We start from the raw sequence: 16,855 nt of genomic DNA, 5'->3' as shown, positions 1-16,855 counted from the left end.
TCTGTACACTTCTCGTCTGCTTCAACCAGCAAATGAAATGCCTCGATTTGAAGAAGGGGTGGTAAGTTCCTTCTCGCTATATATGGCTATATTTAAACATGTTCACTTTCCTGATATGTAAAATAGACTATATTATTATTATTAATTTTTACAGATAGCATCAGCTCTAAAAAATCTGAATCGGAAATCACAACTATTTACTTTTATCAAAAAGCATTTGTTTGTTTTCCCTGAATTTTCACATTTGTGCTGATGGCGGATGTAAATGGTGATGGAAACAAAGAGACGTGAGATGGCCCAGGGAGGACTCTTCTGCGGCCTTTCCTCCACAGGCCCCCAGCTTGTACTGTATGCTCAGTAAAGCACCTTGGGAGCTTCCTCTCTCTGGTGTGCCCCCAGCACAGGCTGACCTCATACTCCCTGCCCCTTAAATCCCTTTGCGTTTGCTGCGAGAGTACTCCGAAGATACTTCCAGAGTCAAGATACTTTGTTAATGCAGCAAAAAACAGGACTGCACCCTCTTGGAGGGATCTACAGTCCTTGGAGATGCTGAGAAGCAGTATGAACCGGGTGTATACGGAGCAGAGAACACGCGTTTTTAAGGGCAGTGGAATGATCCCATGTCATCATACCTGTGACAGGTTGCCCAACCTCATGCCACTGTGCAGAGCGCAGGCAGAATGACGCCACGATGTCTGTGCACTGACAGGTGGATTGTGCCATTGTACTAACAGGCAGACCAACAACATATTCTATGAAGGACAGGGAAACCATGTTTTGTTCCATCAGGAAGACACATGCCTGGCACTGTATTGAGGATTGGCAGGTCTACACTATCGTACTTGGGACACCATCCTTCAAAATTGTATTAGGAGGACAACATCGGTTCATTGTACTAAAGACAAGCAGATCAATAATGTGTCATCTTTACTGACACATGGGCCAACAGCTTGGCATCCTGCTAACCAGCGGCTCCACTCAGTGTTACTGCCCTGAGGAACGGCCAACACCAACATGCTGTTGGACTAAAATCAGGCAGGCCAACGCCAGGTCATCAAACTAAGACAGGAAGACCAACACCAAGAGATAGACCAGAACCGCTCACAATGCACACAAATACTTATTGCTTTTGTCGGTACTGGCTGCATTGATGGCTGCAGAAAGGAGAGCTGAGCTGTTAGTACAGACAGTGACACTGAAAACACACCAACACCTGGTTGACAAGAAAGAGAACAGAGTAAAACACCCAATGCCCAACCGTCTACTTCATTCTTCTGAGATGTTCCTGTTTCCTGTACACATGACTTTATAAGAGGCCCCATGCAGGAGCCAAGAACCCTTCCTGACGCAAGAGGGTTAAGGGGAAGCTTCAGGGGGGCAGGGAAGGAGCCCACAGACTTTGACACAGCAGACAGCAATACCAGCACAGTATCACTCACCGTGGCCAGACACATGCCTGGAGCAAAAACCCAACTGTAGTCCCAACAAGTGGCCCACGGGAAATCATGCTTGTTTTAAAGTGCAAGATGTTGACACTGTCCCTGGTAGAACCTATTTTTGAAAAACATAAAGTGCTTTTTATTTTAACTTTTTTTTTTTTTCAAACTTGAATATCACAGGAAACAAAAAAGAATTTCTATTATAGTAAATGCTTTCCCTGCCCCAGCAGGAAGTATTCAAAAGTCTGAACTGGGCATTTCAATTGGGTTTTTTTTTTTTTTTTCCTTTCGTTTTTTTCAGGTAAAAAAAAAAATCAGATTTTATTCTGTTCTTCGGTAACATACAGTCTCTTTGAATAAGCTATTCTTCTGCATATTTGACACTTGCATATCTTTTGAGTCTACACTAGCGATGTACAGAAAGCATTTTCCTTCTATAACCCTAAAGCAATGCTCAGAGTTCATACTGTTGGCTGAGTGCCCGCCTTCTGAACTCTTCCCAGATTGCCAGGGGGCAATTAGAATTGAGTACAAGTGGTGCAACTCACCCTGATGATATCTCAAAATAAAATATCAGGTACTACGGAATACTGAAGTCAATGAAGACATTTGAGGAAGGGTTTTGCGCTGGGATCGTGGCTTATGGTGCAGTTTTCCCCATGACACAAGCATTCCCTGTAGCCTTCTAACAGTGGGATCCATCCAGCAGGTGATGGACAGAAGTTCCTAGAGGTGTCCAGGCAACACCCAAAACCAAATTGGTCAACCCACTCTTTTAACACCAGCCACTTGTTCCGGCATCCTTCTCCAGCTGAAGCCAGGAGGGATGGCGATCTTGCCCTCAGAGGCTGTGATGGAAAGCCACGAGAGAAGAATGGGGAGTAGGTGGCCTTGGTTATGTCTAGAACGTGGTAGTGGTGGCTGTGAGTTCTGCTCTTGTCATCTTCCAAAGAGGGCCGTGGAGCTGTTACAAGGAGGCGCCATACCCTGTGGCTTGGCCAACTTCACTCTGATGGACCCGTTAACAGCTCTCAAGGTTTTAAGGGAGATTTCTCTGGTCTCTCTTCTTTCTGGGGGCTTTACAAAGCCTTTCTGTTTCAGAGGTCATGCAGAAAAGCTCCACGGCAGGTAAGCTGAACAGCACTCCTCTTTGGACCCTGCCACAAGTCTCTCCTCCGTGTGGAGGTGGTTCAGATGCTCTGATCCCGTGTGCTTCCATGGGCTCCTCCCCCCGGCAACACGCGGACGTCGGGGGAGATGTGGTTCTCAAGCTTGCACTTTTCCTGACCACTGGGAGTTTTTCCAGTCAATGCTTCCGTAGAGTAAATACAGTTCTGCCTCGAGAACTTAGGGGAGGTGGGTAAGGGGGAGCTTTCAAAGTGGTTCTTCTCTGATCTTGTCCCGCCACTGAACTTGGGACTAGTGTTCCCATGGAGGCTCTTGGGGGGGCTGGAGTCCACACTGTAGAGCACTTGCCCCTCATCATCTGTGTCCGCATCAATGTACTGGTGGATACCTGCTTCAAAGTTGAACGCTATTGCTGTGTGTTTCTCTGGCGACCGGGGGGGTGTCCTAGCACTTGCTGTGGTGTAGATGGAGGACTCTGGACTCAGCACAGGCCTGTCCAAGAGTGTGGCACACTCCAGCCCAGCAACAGCTGCCGCAGCACCCCCCCGGTTCCTAAGAGGGTCATGGTACATCCCCAGAACGGGGACTAATGGTCTCGGATCCCCCTCCATGAAGTTGACCTTAAGTGCTCGAAGCTTCAAGGGGTTGGTGGTCTTCATGGAACTCTTGGGGCTCTCAATGAAGAAAGCAGAGGGATGGCTGGCATCAGGGGGGGGGTTGGCCTCCACAAACCTACCACCAGTGGCACCCAGGACTCCCTGCCAGCCAACCTCTGGGGCCATGCCACCTCCGGTTTTGCTGGGGAGTGATGCCAAAGGGCTGTGGGAGAATCTGGTGGCTTCAGGGAAGTCTGTGGCACAGCTAATGAAGCTGTCAATGCTTGACATGCTTCGCATGTCAATGACCCCTTCTGTACGAGTGGGCAGAGGGGCTACGGGGCTGGGGATACTCTCCATTTCAAGTTCTTCCTTTGGTTTGCTCTGTGTTGCTGGCTCCTTAGTATTGAGGATGGGTTGAGACTGTGTCTTGGCCATCTTATTGTACATGTCTTCCAACTGCTGGACGTTCAGGTGCTGAGGACTAGAAGATGATCTGGCCTTCTCAGGGGATCCCTGCTCCTTGGTTTCAAAGGACTTACTTGAGCTGGTTTCGGACAGTGTCCTCTTTGTCCATTTCCATTTGTTGGGAGACAAGTGATTATCTTGCACTTTGTCTTTCTGACCCATGTTCTCTCCACTTTTCTCAACCACAATGTCCATCACCTCGATGCTCCGGGGGAATGCATCCTTCATGTTCATGGATACGATGCTGCCATTTCTCTTGGCTCTCTCCAGAGCCTCTCTCCGCTTGATTGCTTTCTCCTGCCTCTTCTGCTCCTTGTAGAACTCAGAGAAGTTATTGACAATGATGGGGATGGGAAGAGCGATCACCAGGACCCCTGCGATGCAGCAAAGACCCCCCACAATTTTCCCCAGGAGAGTCTTGGGGTAGATGTCTCCATACCCAACGGTCGTCATGGTGATGGTGGCCCACCAGAAAGAGGCTGGGATGCTTTTGAACTTGGTGTCATCCTCATCCTTCTCGGCAAAGAAGACGAGGCTGGAGAAGATCATGATGCCCATGGCAAGGAAGAGGATGAGCAAGCCCAGCTCATTGTAGCTCCTCCGCAGAGTGAAGCCCAAGGACTGGAGGCCAGTGGAGTGACGTGCGAGCTTAAGAATGCGGAGAATACGCATGATGCGGAAGATCTGGACCACGCGGCGGACATTTTGGAACTGCAGCACGCTCTTGTTGGATTCAGTGAGGAAGATGGTGACATAATATGGCAGGATGGCCAACAAGTCAATGGCGTTGAGCGGGCCCTTGAAGAACTTCCACTTTTTGGGGGAGGAGAGGAACCGCAGCAGGTACTCCATGGTGAACCACGCAATGCACACGGCCTCCACGTGGGCCAGCTGGGGGTTGTCTGTGGTCTGGCCAAACTCATCAAGGCTCTGCAGCTCAGGCAGTGTGTTGAGAGACAGGGCAATGGTGGAGAGGACGATGAACATGATGGAGATTATGGCAAGGATCTGTGAGGAGAAGAGAGTGGAATTTAGTTATCAACCCCCAATGGGATGGTCATCCTAATACTCTGGGTCTGCAGGACATTCCTCAACATTCAAGAGCATTTTCATAGCCCACTAATTACCTAATGACTGGATGTTTGAGCTAAAAAGATTATTTATTCAAATCCATGTATCATACAGACGTGGAAACTGAGGCCCAGAGAATTGAAATGATTTAAAGCTAATCATCAAGCCCAGGGGTCAGTCAATTTTTTCTATAAAGGGCCAGATAGTAAATCTTTTAGACTTTGAAGCCCATGAATTCTTTGTTGCAACCATTTAACTCTGCAGTTATAGCACGAAAACAGCCTTGGATAATACATAAACGAATGAGCATAGCTGTTTCAATAAAACTTTATTTACAAAAACAGGAAGTGGGCTGCAAGCCATAGTTGGCCGTCTCGTGATCTAGACCAGTGGTTCATAACTATTATGGGGTGGGGTACCGCTTTCCCGACATTATACTAATGATAATATCAATAGTTACCCTTTATCGAGTGTTCACTGTATTCGAGGCACGATGCTTGTCACTTTCCATGCAATTCCTTATTTCATTCTTACAACAACCCCATTAAGTTGTACTTCCAATGAAAAGATGAGGAAACCTAGGCTTCCAAAGCTAGTAAGTTGCAGAGCCAGTATTTTAACCTGGGTCTGTCTGACCCCAATACGTAAGCTCTTAAGAATGTGTTAGAAATGAGATGAAAGCTACAGGCCTTTTTGCTAAACACTCAAGGTTTTGCAGATCATTTTCAGGGAGGCCTAGACATCCTGGTCTCATGTTATTAACTCCTGAGTGTGACTATGAATTTTTGAGGCTAAGGATCACAGCTTAACTACCTTTGAGTCCCCTGGATCAAGAAGAGGGTTTGGTCCAGATGTTTGGGCTCACTGGATGTTTGTTGAATTTAATGGAGCCTAGGCTAATCTACAGCTTATGCAGAAATGCAAGCAGATGTAATAAATTGTTCTAGGGTCTTTTTTTCAAAAATACAAATCCAAGTCACATCACTCTCCTTCTCAATAAATTTCCAGGACTCTTCAGGAAAAAATCTAGACTCCTAAACTTATCTATCAGCCCTCCTCCCCACCCCCCAAAAGCTGTCCTCTTCTCATAGGCTTGTGCCTCCCTTTCTGCTGCCCCTGCTAAAGGGCAGCGGGTGGGGGTGGGGTCTCCATGCTTGTATCATTTGATCCTGGCTGCCGCTGAGTGGCCCAGAGATGGACAGAAAACCCATGCTGGGCTGAACCAGTCCACCATGGAAGATTTGAGTTCAGGGATCCAGGGGTGAGTGGGTTATGGGGGTGGTGAGCCTCTGAATTAAATGGTCAAGTACAGTCCAGGCCTGAACCAGCTTCATGATAAGTCCAAGCCTCAAGCAACTTTTCACTCATGTTGTAGGGGATCAGAAAAACCATAAAAAAATCAGAGAAAGCTGAACCTTTCAGAGAAGCCAGAGATTAAAGGGAAGAGGCAGAGAGAAGAAGCAGAGAGGACATAGGAGATCTGAAAAGGGTGTAGAGGGCCACAGTTAAATGCTTGGGCTCTGGTGTCAGGCTGTTTTGGATTCAAGTCTCAGTGCTTCCACTTCCTTACCTTTAGTCAGGCATTTAACTTCTCTAAGCCTCAGTTTCTTCATCTGCAAAATGGGATGATAATGACAATGTCTATCTCAGAGAGCTGCTGTGAAGATTAAATGTGTTAACACATGCAAAGCACTCAGGACAGGTTCCAGCAGCACCTAGTGAATGTCTAATAAATGTTAGCCGTCATCACAGGGGAAATAGCTCAGCCCACACCCTGTCAGCCCAGAGCACCCAGCCTCCGAGGGGCCAGCTAGTCTTTGCTTCTCGCCCTTGTTCTGAAACTGCCTGCCATATCCTGAAAGTAAATGCCACTGCTGCTTGGGTGAGCATAAGAGGGTTCTGTCCCCTGCAATAAATCCCCAATCAGGACACATGGTTGCCGAGTCTTTCTGAGTTTGACTCTGACCCCTCTCTTTGGCCTCTCCTGCCACAGGTTCCCAAACTTCACGCTTCCCTAATCACACACTATCGTTGGTCAGTTCTGCAGGTCTGTGCCTCTTCCCCTCTGTCCAGTGAATTCCAATCCATCTTTTAAAACCCAGCCTACATGGCCCCTCCCTGCAGAGGTCATCCCTGGAGGGGCCAGCCACTCCATTCTCTGGGCTCCCTCGTCATTTTGCCAGCCTTGGGGCTCTTAGCACACTACAGCCTATCACAGGGGTGTGTGTGTGTGTGTGTGTGTGTGTGTGTGTGTGTGTGTGAGAATGTGTCCATCACTGCCCAGAATCTGTAAGCTTTGGGGGGACAGGGATGGATTCTGAGATTCACCTCTGCACCCACAGCGCCTAGGGCAACAGGTTTTCATGGTGTTTCTTGGCTGTGGCTCAAGTTCACGGCCATTTATGGGTCCATGGCCTTGGGCATTGCAACTTTCCTTGCCTCAGTTTCCTTATTTGTAAAATGGGGATCCTCCAGTAGTTCTTAACTGGGGATGATTTTGACCCCTCCCCCTTCCCTTGGGGACATTTGGCAAATCCTGCAGAAATTTTTGGTTGTCACGATTTGGAGGAGGGGTGATACTGGCAGCTGGTGGGTGGAGCCAGGGATGCTGTTAAATACAATGCACAGGACAGTCCCCACCAAGGAGAATGATCAGGCCCCAAATGTTAATAGTACCAATGTTGAGAAACTCTGGGATATACCAGTAGTCAGCCCCTCAGGATCTGTAGAATGAGGGAAAAGAGCTGTTGGCACAGAGCTAGGCACAGAGTGGGTCTGACCTTACAGAGCAGCCAGCTGGGACCTCGGGCTGAGCCCCTGCAGTGGAGCTGCTACAGTTTCTGACTCCTGGCCCTGAGGGCAGCTGCAGGAGAATGGAGCAGATTCCTGGGGAGTCTGTTCCTTTAAGAGCTGGGAGATCTCATTTTCCCCAGAGGCTGGCAGGGGAAGCCTGCTCCAGTTTCTAACCCCCAGACAACTCCAGGGAAGGCCCACATAATTGATGTCTGCTGACAGATGCATGAATTATGCACCCACCTATTGTACAGTCCTTAGCGCTGTTATTCTAAGGCGGGCACCCCCTCTTTGTACCCCAGAAAGTGCTCTCCCCTCCCGTCCTCTCAGCCCGAGCATGCTTAGGAAAGAAGAAAATGCAGGCAGAGGCCTCACTGCATCCTGGAGGGGGGTGTCCGCTGCTCAGGGTTGCGTTGGGAGGGTCAGAGAGTGCCAGGCCTCCTGCCCTGGCACATGCGCTCATCAAATAGCACTTGTGCCAATGCAGTGTGACCCACCCTTCCTAGCCCTGCCCACAAGACTGCTTTCTCTTCCAGACCCGCTGAAGCCCTTAGGGTCAGGGTTACACTTCCTGACTGGGGCTCTCCTGAACAGGAGTTAAACCCTCTGTGCTCAGTCTCCTCATCTGTAAGACAGGGGTGGGTCACTGAAAGGTGGCAAAGGGAATTCAGTGAATTCATAGGCCCTTAGATCATTACTGCTTTCATTATTTCACAACATTATATTTATTTATAAGCCGGTTGGACTTGGCTCTGAGCGTAGTGTTATTACTCCCACCTGGCTGAGTGGCCTTGGACAAATCACTTCCTCTCTCTGAGACTCCATTTCTTTATCTCTAAAATGGAGATGAAAGTAATTGAGCACCTACCACATAACAGCCACTTAATATATATTTTATGCTATTAAATTATTATTTGGATAATTTATTGTCACCCTTACCTCCAGCCTCTGGACTGGTTGCTTCTGGAGGTCCAGGACTAGGTCTGTGGACCCCAGTGCCTGGCTAAGCCAGCAGACATCCTCTAAACAGTCTTGAACCCAAATGAACAGTATTGATTTGGTCTCTGGGATGGGCTGCAGGGATGGGGGACCAGCCAGGCCAGCAATGAGTCCTCCCGGCCCCAGCTCAAACCCCTGGCCAGGTCCCTGCATTTTCAGCCTTGCTTTCCTGGATCTGAGCCCAATCGGGTTTGGGCAGGACTCCAGGAACCCAGGGAGCAGAGGCAGGAAACAGGACCAGGACTCAGAGGCTGTCCCCAAATTCCCTCCCTGCAATGAGGTTCTGAAGCCTGCAGCCTACTTGTCTGCACCAAGCGTGGGAGGGGGTTTTGGTCCTCTGGGAGAAGAGATTAGCAGGTAGGGGTACCCGGGGGGAATCAAGGGTTCTGGAGCCGGGCCTTTCTCATTCTAAAAAAAATTGTTGGCTCTGGTGGTTAATCACAGGATGCCTACGTTTGGCTCCAGCAATAAACAGGCTGTTTATCATTTGCTCTGACCACTTCCCTGCTCTTCCAGGAATATGGACAAGGCACAGAATGTCTGTGCAGAAAAGGGTCCAGGCTCCTTTCTGGAAGGATGGGGAGACTCAAGCAGAGAAGGGAAGGGACTAGTCTATGGTCACACAGCCCATTGGGGTCAAGTCTGTGCAACAACACTAGAAGCTCTGGCCAGCAGAGAGCTGCACCTAGTGTTCAGGTCCTGCAAACTGTTTTCATACACATCCATCTTCCCAGCGGCATTATTTGTAAGAGGCAAAAAGTGAAATCAACCTGAATGTCCATCAACTGATGGATATACAAACTGTGGTCTATCTATACAATGGAATATTATTCAGCCATAAAAAGGAAGGAAATACTAATACATGATACGATATGGAAGAATCTTGAAAACATTATGCTGAGTGGAAGAAGCCAGACACAAAAAGCCACATAGTGTATGATTCCATTGATATGAAATGACCAGATAAGACACACCTATAGAGACAGAAGGCAGGTTAGTTGTTGCTAGGGTGGGGACAGGAATTAACAGTTAATGGGCATGAAGGATCTCATGGGGATGATGAAAATGTTATAAAATTGATTTAGGGTGATGGTTGTACAACTTGGCAAATTTACTGAAAAATCATTGAATTGCTCACTGGAAATGGTGATTATATGCTATACAAAATTAGCCTCAATATAAGTTATATAAAAAGTTGCTTTCCATAAAGAGTATCCCATTGCTTTTAATCCTCACAACCACATTGATGGGTCACAGGAGAGAAGCAGAAATCTGAGCAAGCCACAGCCCTGCTGTAAACCCTGAAATGGCTCCCCATGAAGTTCCGATCCTTTTGCATTTAGTTGGCATATATTTACTGAGCACTTACTAATGCTATGCTCTTTGCTGGGGATGCAGCATGGATAAGAAAGACAATTTCCCTGCCCTTAAGGAACTGGTAGGGAAAAGCAGACAAAAAAATCCATAAACCAATAAAGGAGCAAGATGATGTCAGGTAGTATTATGTGCTACATGTTACCGAGAAAAACAAACCAGGAGTATCAGTAGAGAAGCACTGGGGGTGTCCACATGAGGTTGGGTGATCAGGACAGGCCTTTCACAGGAGATGTGCTGGTTCTGAGACTTGAAGGTGAGGAGTATGTCATTCAAAGATCTGAGCATTCCAGGTACAAGCACAGCGTGTGCAAAGGCCCTGGGGTGGGAATGAGCTTGGCATATCAAGCAACAGAAAGAAGCTCAGTGTGGGTGGGGCTGCGTGAGCAAGGCGGAAAGTGGGAGGAGATGAGGTCAGAGAGGCAGGAGGCATAAAAAGGAGATTTGGCTTTTGTATTAAGTCCACCTTTCTTCTCTCTCCGGACCATTTCCTCCATTTCCCACTGCCTATTCCATAATGAATCCCGGCAAAACCACTTACAATTCCCAAGCCATGCTGCCATGGTTGCTCACACCTCCAGATCCTTGTCCATGCTGTTCCTTCTGCCTGGAGTATCCTTCCTCCCCTACTTCTCCTGGCTGATTCCTACAGCCTGTTCTGGCCTCAGCTCAGAACCCACTTGCTCCAGTGAGCCCTCTCTGACTCCCGGTTGTGGGTTGAGAACACCCACCCTCTGGACTCTCACAGCCCTTGAGTTTGTCCTTTCACGGCGCTGATCTTTCCAAGCTGGAATTTCCTCCTCTGTGTCCTGCAATAGAATGTCAGCTGCATGAGGGCCCAGGCTGGGTTTGTCTTGCGTTGCTGTAACCCCAGCTCCTGAAACGGTGCCCGGCACAGAGCAGGAGATCCCTAAATAGTTAATAAATAAATGATCAAGGAAATGAATGAAATGGAGGCTCAGAGAATGAAGTGACTTTTCCAGGGCCACACAACTTGCAAGGAGTGGATCTGGGACTCCAGTTCAGGTCTGTGCGTCTCCCCAAGACGTTTTCAAGGACGTAGGAGGTGGCAGAGTTTCTGGAGCATCAAACCTTTCGCTCCTTTTATGGTGCTTCCGCTTCCCCAGCTTTAAGGGGGGATTACAGATGGGGAGTTTTAATCAGAAGGGTCACTGGCGCAGATCCGATTAAGGGGATTGGAAGCAGGCTGATGGTTTTGGCTCCCTCTTCTACAGGTAGGGGCCTCTGGTGGGGGGGTGTTGGTGAGAAATTGGAGTCGGGAGCCTGCAGGGGGCGCTCATGGGCACAAAGGGACAGGAATCCAGGGACAATAGAGGACGAAGGCCTTGGGGTGAGCCAGGCAACAGAGGCTTTCACCATGAGAAGGCAACCGAGACACACAGGTGGAAACAGGGTGCAGTGACATTGCTGGGGGCGTCCCAGGTGTTATAAACCAGAGGCCTTGGGGCTGAGGAATTTATTTTTACTTATTTGTCCAAGTTTCCAAATTAGGAGATTTCACATGAAAATCTAGATTTTCAGATTTCCCTTGGAACATCACATGCTGTGTCTACACGTTCAACCTGCATTCTCCATGGCAACAACTTGCTGGCGCTAAGGAGTAGCTGTCCCTTTAGAAAGGGCACGGGCTCCCCAGTGGCCACAGGCCCCTTCACTCCTTTCATTGTCTGTCAGGTCTCTGTAGGTGTCGGGTTTGCCCCCTGGACCCACTGATATGATATTGAAGACAGCAACACTTACCTGACCTGCTACCATATACGAAGAACTTTCCAGACAAGAGCTGCATCTAATTGCACACGGCAGGAGCCTAAGTGCAATTAGGCTTGCCACATCCAACCCCATCCTTTGCCTCCATATCCAAACCGTCACCAAGTGCTTTCCCTTCCGGCTCACAAACATCTTTGGATCTGTTCCATTAGCTCCACCTGCTAAGCCATGACCCTGTCCCAAGTCACCTTCACCTCCCACTGGACCACTGCAAACTGACCTCTTTCTGGTGTCCCCAAAGCCACTAGATGTCCCCAATATCTATTATTCCCTTCTTTCATTGTAATAGAGTTTTAGCGGGACAAAGGGTTACCCAGAATGAAGACTACATTTCCCAGCTTCCCTTGTAGTTAGATGTGGCCATGTGACTAAGCTTGGCCAATGGAATGTGAGCAAAAAGGATGCTTGCCCTCTCTCCTTTTCCTCTTTCTTGCTGGAGGGGAGGCAGATGTGATGTGCAGAGCTGGGGCAGCTATCTCGGATCTGAGGTGGAAGCTAACCCCAGCCCTGGACTGGCCCTTTACTGAAGAAGTTTGCCAGCTCCTGGTCTACCTCATAACAGCCATCTTGTTTAAGCCACTGTATTTTGGGGTCTCACAGTTCCAGTCACTTAGTCTATACCCTGCCTAACTCTCCGCCCTCGTCCTGTTCCAGGCTCCCCTTGCCTTTCTCATCTCAGGCACATTATGTCCCTCATAGTCTCCATGACCCTTCTGCCTGGAATGCTTTTCCCTCCACTCTGCTTGGTTAACTCCTACTCATCCTTCGTAGCTCAGCTCAGGCACCACCTCCTCAGGGAAGCCATCCCTGACCAGGTCAAATTCCTAACTGCAGGCTCTAGTAGTACTATGTGCTTCTCCTCTTAACGCTGTCCAAGTTGCAGTTTTACAGTAATGCCCACCTCTGTAGAATGTAAGCAACTGGAGGGCAGGGCTTGTGTCTAAATAATGAATGTTATTTCATCCTGCAAACAATCTGCAGGGTGTGCTGTGTCCCCTCCCTCCAGTTTATAATTGGGAAAACTGAGGCTGAGAAAAACTATATCCAAAGCGACAATTAAGGAAGTGGTAGAGGCAGGGTTTAATAAATCCATGTCTACTAGACTCTGAAGCACCCACCCCAATTTTTTTTTAAACACTGAGGACCTTTCTTATCCCAGCATCCTGGGGTCTGGGTTATGGTTTTTAATGTATGCCCTCATTTGAACCATCTTCCCTAGGTGACCTGACTCTTCCCAAAAAGCTCTGGGTTGGGTACCCTTTTCCTAACAGGTCAACTAAGTTCTCATGAGCTTTGCCAAAGCAGGAATTCTAGAAGCTGGTGCTGTTACAACCTCCTGCCCGTCCGAGGACAATGTCTCTGATGGGGGTGGGAACTTGACTCTGATCCCTATAGAGGGAGGAGGTGATGGGGAGAAACGTGGGGCAGTGTCCTTCCTGCCTGAGTGATCGCCAAGTCCTGATATTTGCTGAGGGCATGCGGAGCTGAGGAAGGGACTGTCAGTCTTAACGGTGATGAACGGCATCAGTCCATCCCCGCTGCAGAGAGCAGTGTTTTGAATAAAAAGCAAGGAGCATGGGCTTCCCTGGTGGCGCAGTGGTTGAGGGTCCGCCGGCCGATGCGGGGGACGCGGGTTCCTGCCCCGGTCCGGGAGGGTCCCGCATGCCGTGGAGCGGCTGGGCCCGTGAGCCGTGGCCGCTGGGCCTGCGCGTCCGGAGCCTGCGCTCCGCAGCGGGAGGGGCCGCGACAGTGAGAGGCCCGCGTACCACAAGGAAAAAACAAAAACAAAACAAAACAAAAAAAAACAAGGAGCATAGGAGATGTTAGGCAAGGGCAGTGTCCACAGGCTGTGCTCAGCCACAAACCTGTCCTCTTGCCCCTGAGTCTGACAGGATGGGGAGAAGCGTAGTCTCTGAGAGCTTGGCTGAGGTGGTTGGGTGGCTGAGAGTAACTAAATGTGTTACTCTGGATGCTGGGATTGGGTACCACTCTGGCTAACGTCAGAATGATGGCCCTGTGAGTGGTCATTTTGACAATAGCCAGTTTTGCTGGTTAATGCCCAATATACATTCAGAAAGAGTCATTTGGGTGACTTAACAAGAGTTCTTTTTCATATAGCATTTTAGTCTCACTAGAGATTCATATTGAGGTAAAATGGATGTGTGGATAGTCTAGAGACCTACTTTCTAATTCTGGCTGGGCATCCTTAGGCCAAGTGTCTTCACATCTCTGATCTTTTTCATGCAGTATCTACTGAGGGTCTGTAGCTGCAGGAATGGAGGTCTCATGCTCAGAGGATGGAGCTACTGGATTCTTGAGTCACCACTTGGAAGAGAGCTGTGCGGGGTTGTTACTGGATCCTCAGTGGGAATCACATGAGTCAGAAATAAACTTTGACGTATAAAGTCATGAGACTGTGTGTTCGTACGTACTGCAGCATAATCTAGGGTATTCTAATTCATCCGGTTGAGTTGGAGTGCAGGTTCTATCCTCTGGTTTTAGCTGAACTAGTCCTTGCACACAAAGATGAAAGGCTTACAAAGATCCTCGCAAAGAAACAACTGCTCGGAGATAGTCTTAATAATTCAAGCCCAGGAGAACATCAAGACAATAGCTAAACTGATACTTCTCCTCCTGGTACGAGTCCTTCAACAGTAACAATGTGAGGTTAAAAGCAATGATGATCTCGTCATGTCATCATTATCAGGGAGACTCTGTAATGCGGATTTTCATCCACTCTCTTTTATGGTGAACCCTGGCTTCATTTACTCATCACATATAGGAAGAAGACAGGATAAGTGAATTAAAAAAATGAATGAATGGGCTAGGTCCAGTGGGGTGGAGGTACTAGAATGTACTGGTTAAGAACTAGACCTGCATTTTAATCCCAGCTTCTTAATTTTCAAGCCATGAGACCTTGGACATGTTACTTAACCTCTCTGAGCTTCAATTTCCTCATCTCTGCAATGAGGATAACCAGTTCCTATTTCACTGAGGATTCATTGAGAAAATGGCTGGCACACAGTAGAGGTCCAGTGAATGTTAGCTGCTCATTTTTTTAAAAACTGGGAGGAAGACTTCAGCTCGATGTAAGACTATACTAAGGTGGGAGCCGTTACAATTAGTTATTATTATTTTTCATTGGAGGGAGGCCAAAGGGTGGGTATCCCTTACACAGCTGTGTAAATTTACACAAGGAACTTCACCTCGGTTTCCTTGTCAGTAAAAAGGGAATAGTAGGGCTTCCCTGGTGGTGCAGTGGTTGAGAGTCTGCCTGCCGATGCAGGGGACGCGGGTTCGTGCCCCGGTCCAGGAAGATCCCACATGCCGCAGAGCAGCTGGGCCCGTGAGCCACGGCCGCTGAGCCTGCGCGTCCGGAGCCTGTGCTCCACAACGGGAGAGGCCACAACAGTGAGAGGCCCGCATACCGCAAAAGAAAAAAAAAAAGGGAATAATAATACCTACATGGTCAGGTTTTTATTAAGATTGACCTCATTCATTCACTCAATGATGTGAGGTACCATTTTAGGTTCTAGGGATACAGCAGTGAACAAACCAGGCAAAAATCCCAGCTTGTGTAGAGCTGACCATCTTGTAGAGGGAAGGGATACACAGTGAACAGTAGCAAGTCAACAGGATAATTTCAGGTGGTGAACGTTGCTAGGAAAAAATGAAGCAGGTCAGTGGGAAAGAGAATGACCATGAGATGGGTTTACTTTAGCTGAAGTGGTCAGGGAGAGCTTCTCTGTGGAGGTGACATTGAAACTAATACTTGAATGATAAAGAGGAGTTGCCATGTGACCATCAGTGGGAAAAGCATTCCAGGCAGAGGGAACAGCAAGTGCAAAGGCCCTGAGGTGGGAACGTGTTGTGCCAGTGTGAAGTAGGGCTACTGAAAGGGAGAGGAAGAGGAGGTGAGGTGAGAGAGGTAATGGGGGCAGGTGTTAAAGGGTCTCCAGGCCACACACACTAAACGTAGGACATGTCATGATTATTAGTGGTATTATTAGCAGCAGTCTTCCTCTGACTCCCTTCTTCATGCCCAACTAAGGACCCGCTTTGGAAAAGACATTCTGGAGGAGTCCCTCAGATATTCAGCCAAGAATCCTGTCAGGTCAATTTAGCCAGAATCCCCTTTTCCCCTGATGTTTCCTCTTAGTAATTTTCCATCCACTGACCCCTATCTGCTCCTTGGCTATAAACACCCACTTGAATGAAACTTACAAGCTTTTGCACAGCAAAGGAAACCATAAATAAGAAGAAAAGACAATCCTCAGAATGGGAGAAAATATTTGCACACAAAGCAACTGACAAAGGATTAATCTCCAAAATATACAAGCAGCTCATGCAGCTCAACATCAAAAAAACAAACAACCCAATCCAAAAATGGGCAGAAGACCTAAAGGGACATTTCTCCAAAGAAGATATACAGATTGCCAACAAACACATGAAAGGATGCTCAACATCACTAATCATTAGAGAAATGCAAATCAAAACTACAATGAAGTATCACCTCATGCTGGTCAGAATGGCCATCATCAAAAAATCTACAAACAATAAATGCTGGAGAGGGTGTGGAGAAAAGGGAACCCTCCTGCACTGTTGGTGGGAATGTAAACTGATACAGCCACTATGGAGAACAGTATGGAGGTTCCTTAAATAGAACTACCATATGACCCAGCAATCCCACTACTGGGCATATACCCTGAGAAAACCATAATTCAAAAAGAGTCATGTACCACAATGTTTATGGTAGCTCTATTTACAATAGCCAGGACATGGAAGCAACCTAAATGCCCACTGACAGACAAATGGATAAAGAAGATGTGGTACATATATAAAATGGAATATTACTCAGCCATAAAAAATGAAATTGAGTTATTTGTAGTGAGGTGGATGTACCTAGAGACTGTCATACAGAGTGAGGTAAGTCAGGAAGAGAAAAACAAATACCGTATGCTAACACATATATATGGAATCTAAAACAAAAAATAGTTCTGAAGAACATAGGTGTAGGACAAGAATAAAGACGCAAATGTAGAGAATGGACTTGAGGACAGTGGGAAGGGTAAGCTGGGACGAATTGAGAGAGTGGCACGGACATTATACACTACCAGATGTAAAATAGATAGCTAGGGCTTCCCTGGTGGCGCAGTGGTTTAGAGTCTGCCTGCAGATGCAGGGGACACGGGTTCGTGC

At 47.9% G+C, this 16,855-nt stretch overlaps 1 protein-coding gene across 1 annotated transcript in view; it reads right to left on the bottom strand.

The window, feature by feature from the left end:
• Positions 1 to 1,737: 1,737 nt before the first annotated feature.
• Positions 1,738 to 16,855, bottom strand: part of KCNB1 (potassium voltage-gated channel subfamily B member 1) — a 101,748-nt gene continuing 86,630 nt past the window's right edge. The window contains exon 2 of the mRNA XM_024750360.1: positions 1,738 to 4,639. Within this exon, the coding sequence (XP_024606128.1) occupies positions 2,630 to 4,639 (2,010 nt within the window). The 3' untranslated portion in view covers positions 1,738 to 2,629. The remainder of the gene's footprint in view (positions 4,640 to 16,855) is intronic.

The sequence above is a fragment of the Neophocaena asiaeorientalis genome, unplaced genomic scaffold, assembly GCF_003031525.2.
Source record: "Neophocaena asiaeorientalis asiaeorientalis breed wild unplaced genomic scaffold, Neophocaena_asiaeorientalis_V1.1 scaffold606, whole genome shotgun sequence".
Classification (NCBI taxonomy): domain Eukaryota; kingdom Metazoa; phylum Chordata; class Mammalia; order Artiodactyla; family Phocoenidae; genus Neophocaena; species Neophocaena asiaeorientalis.
This window is presented reverse-complemented; position numbering and strand designations above follow the sequence as displayed.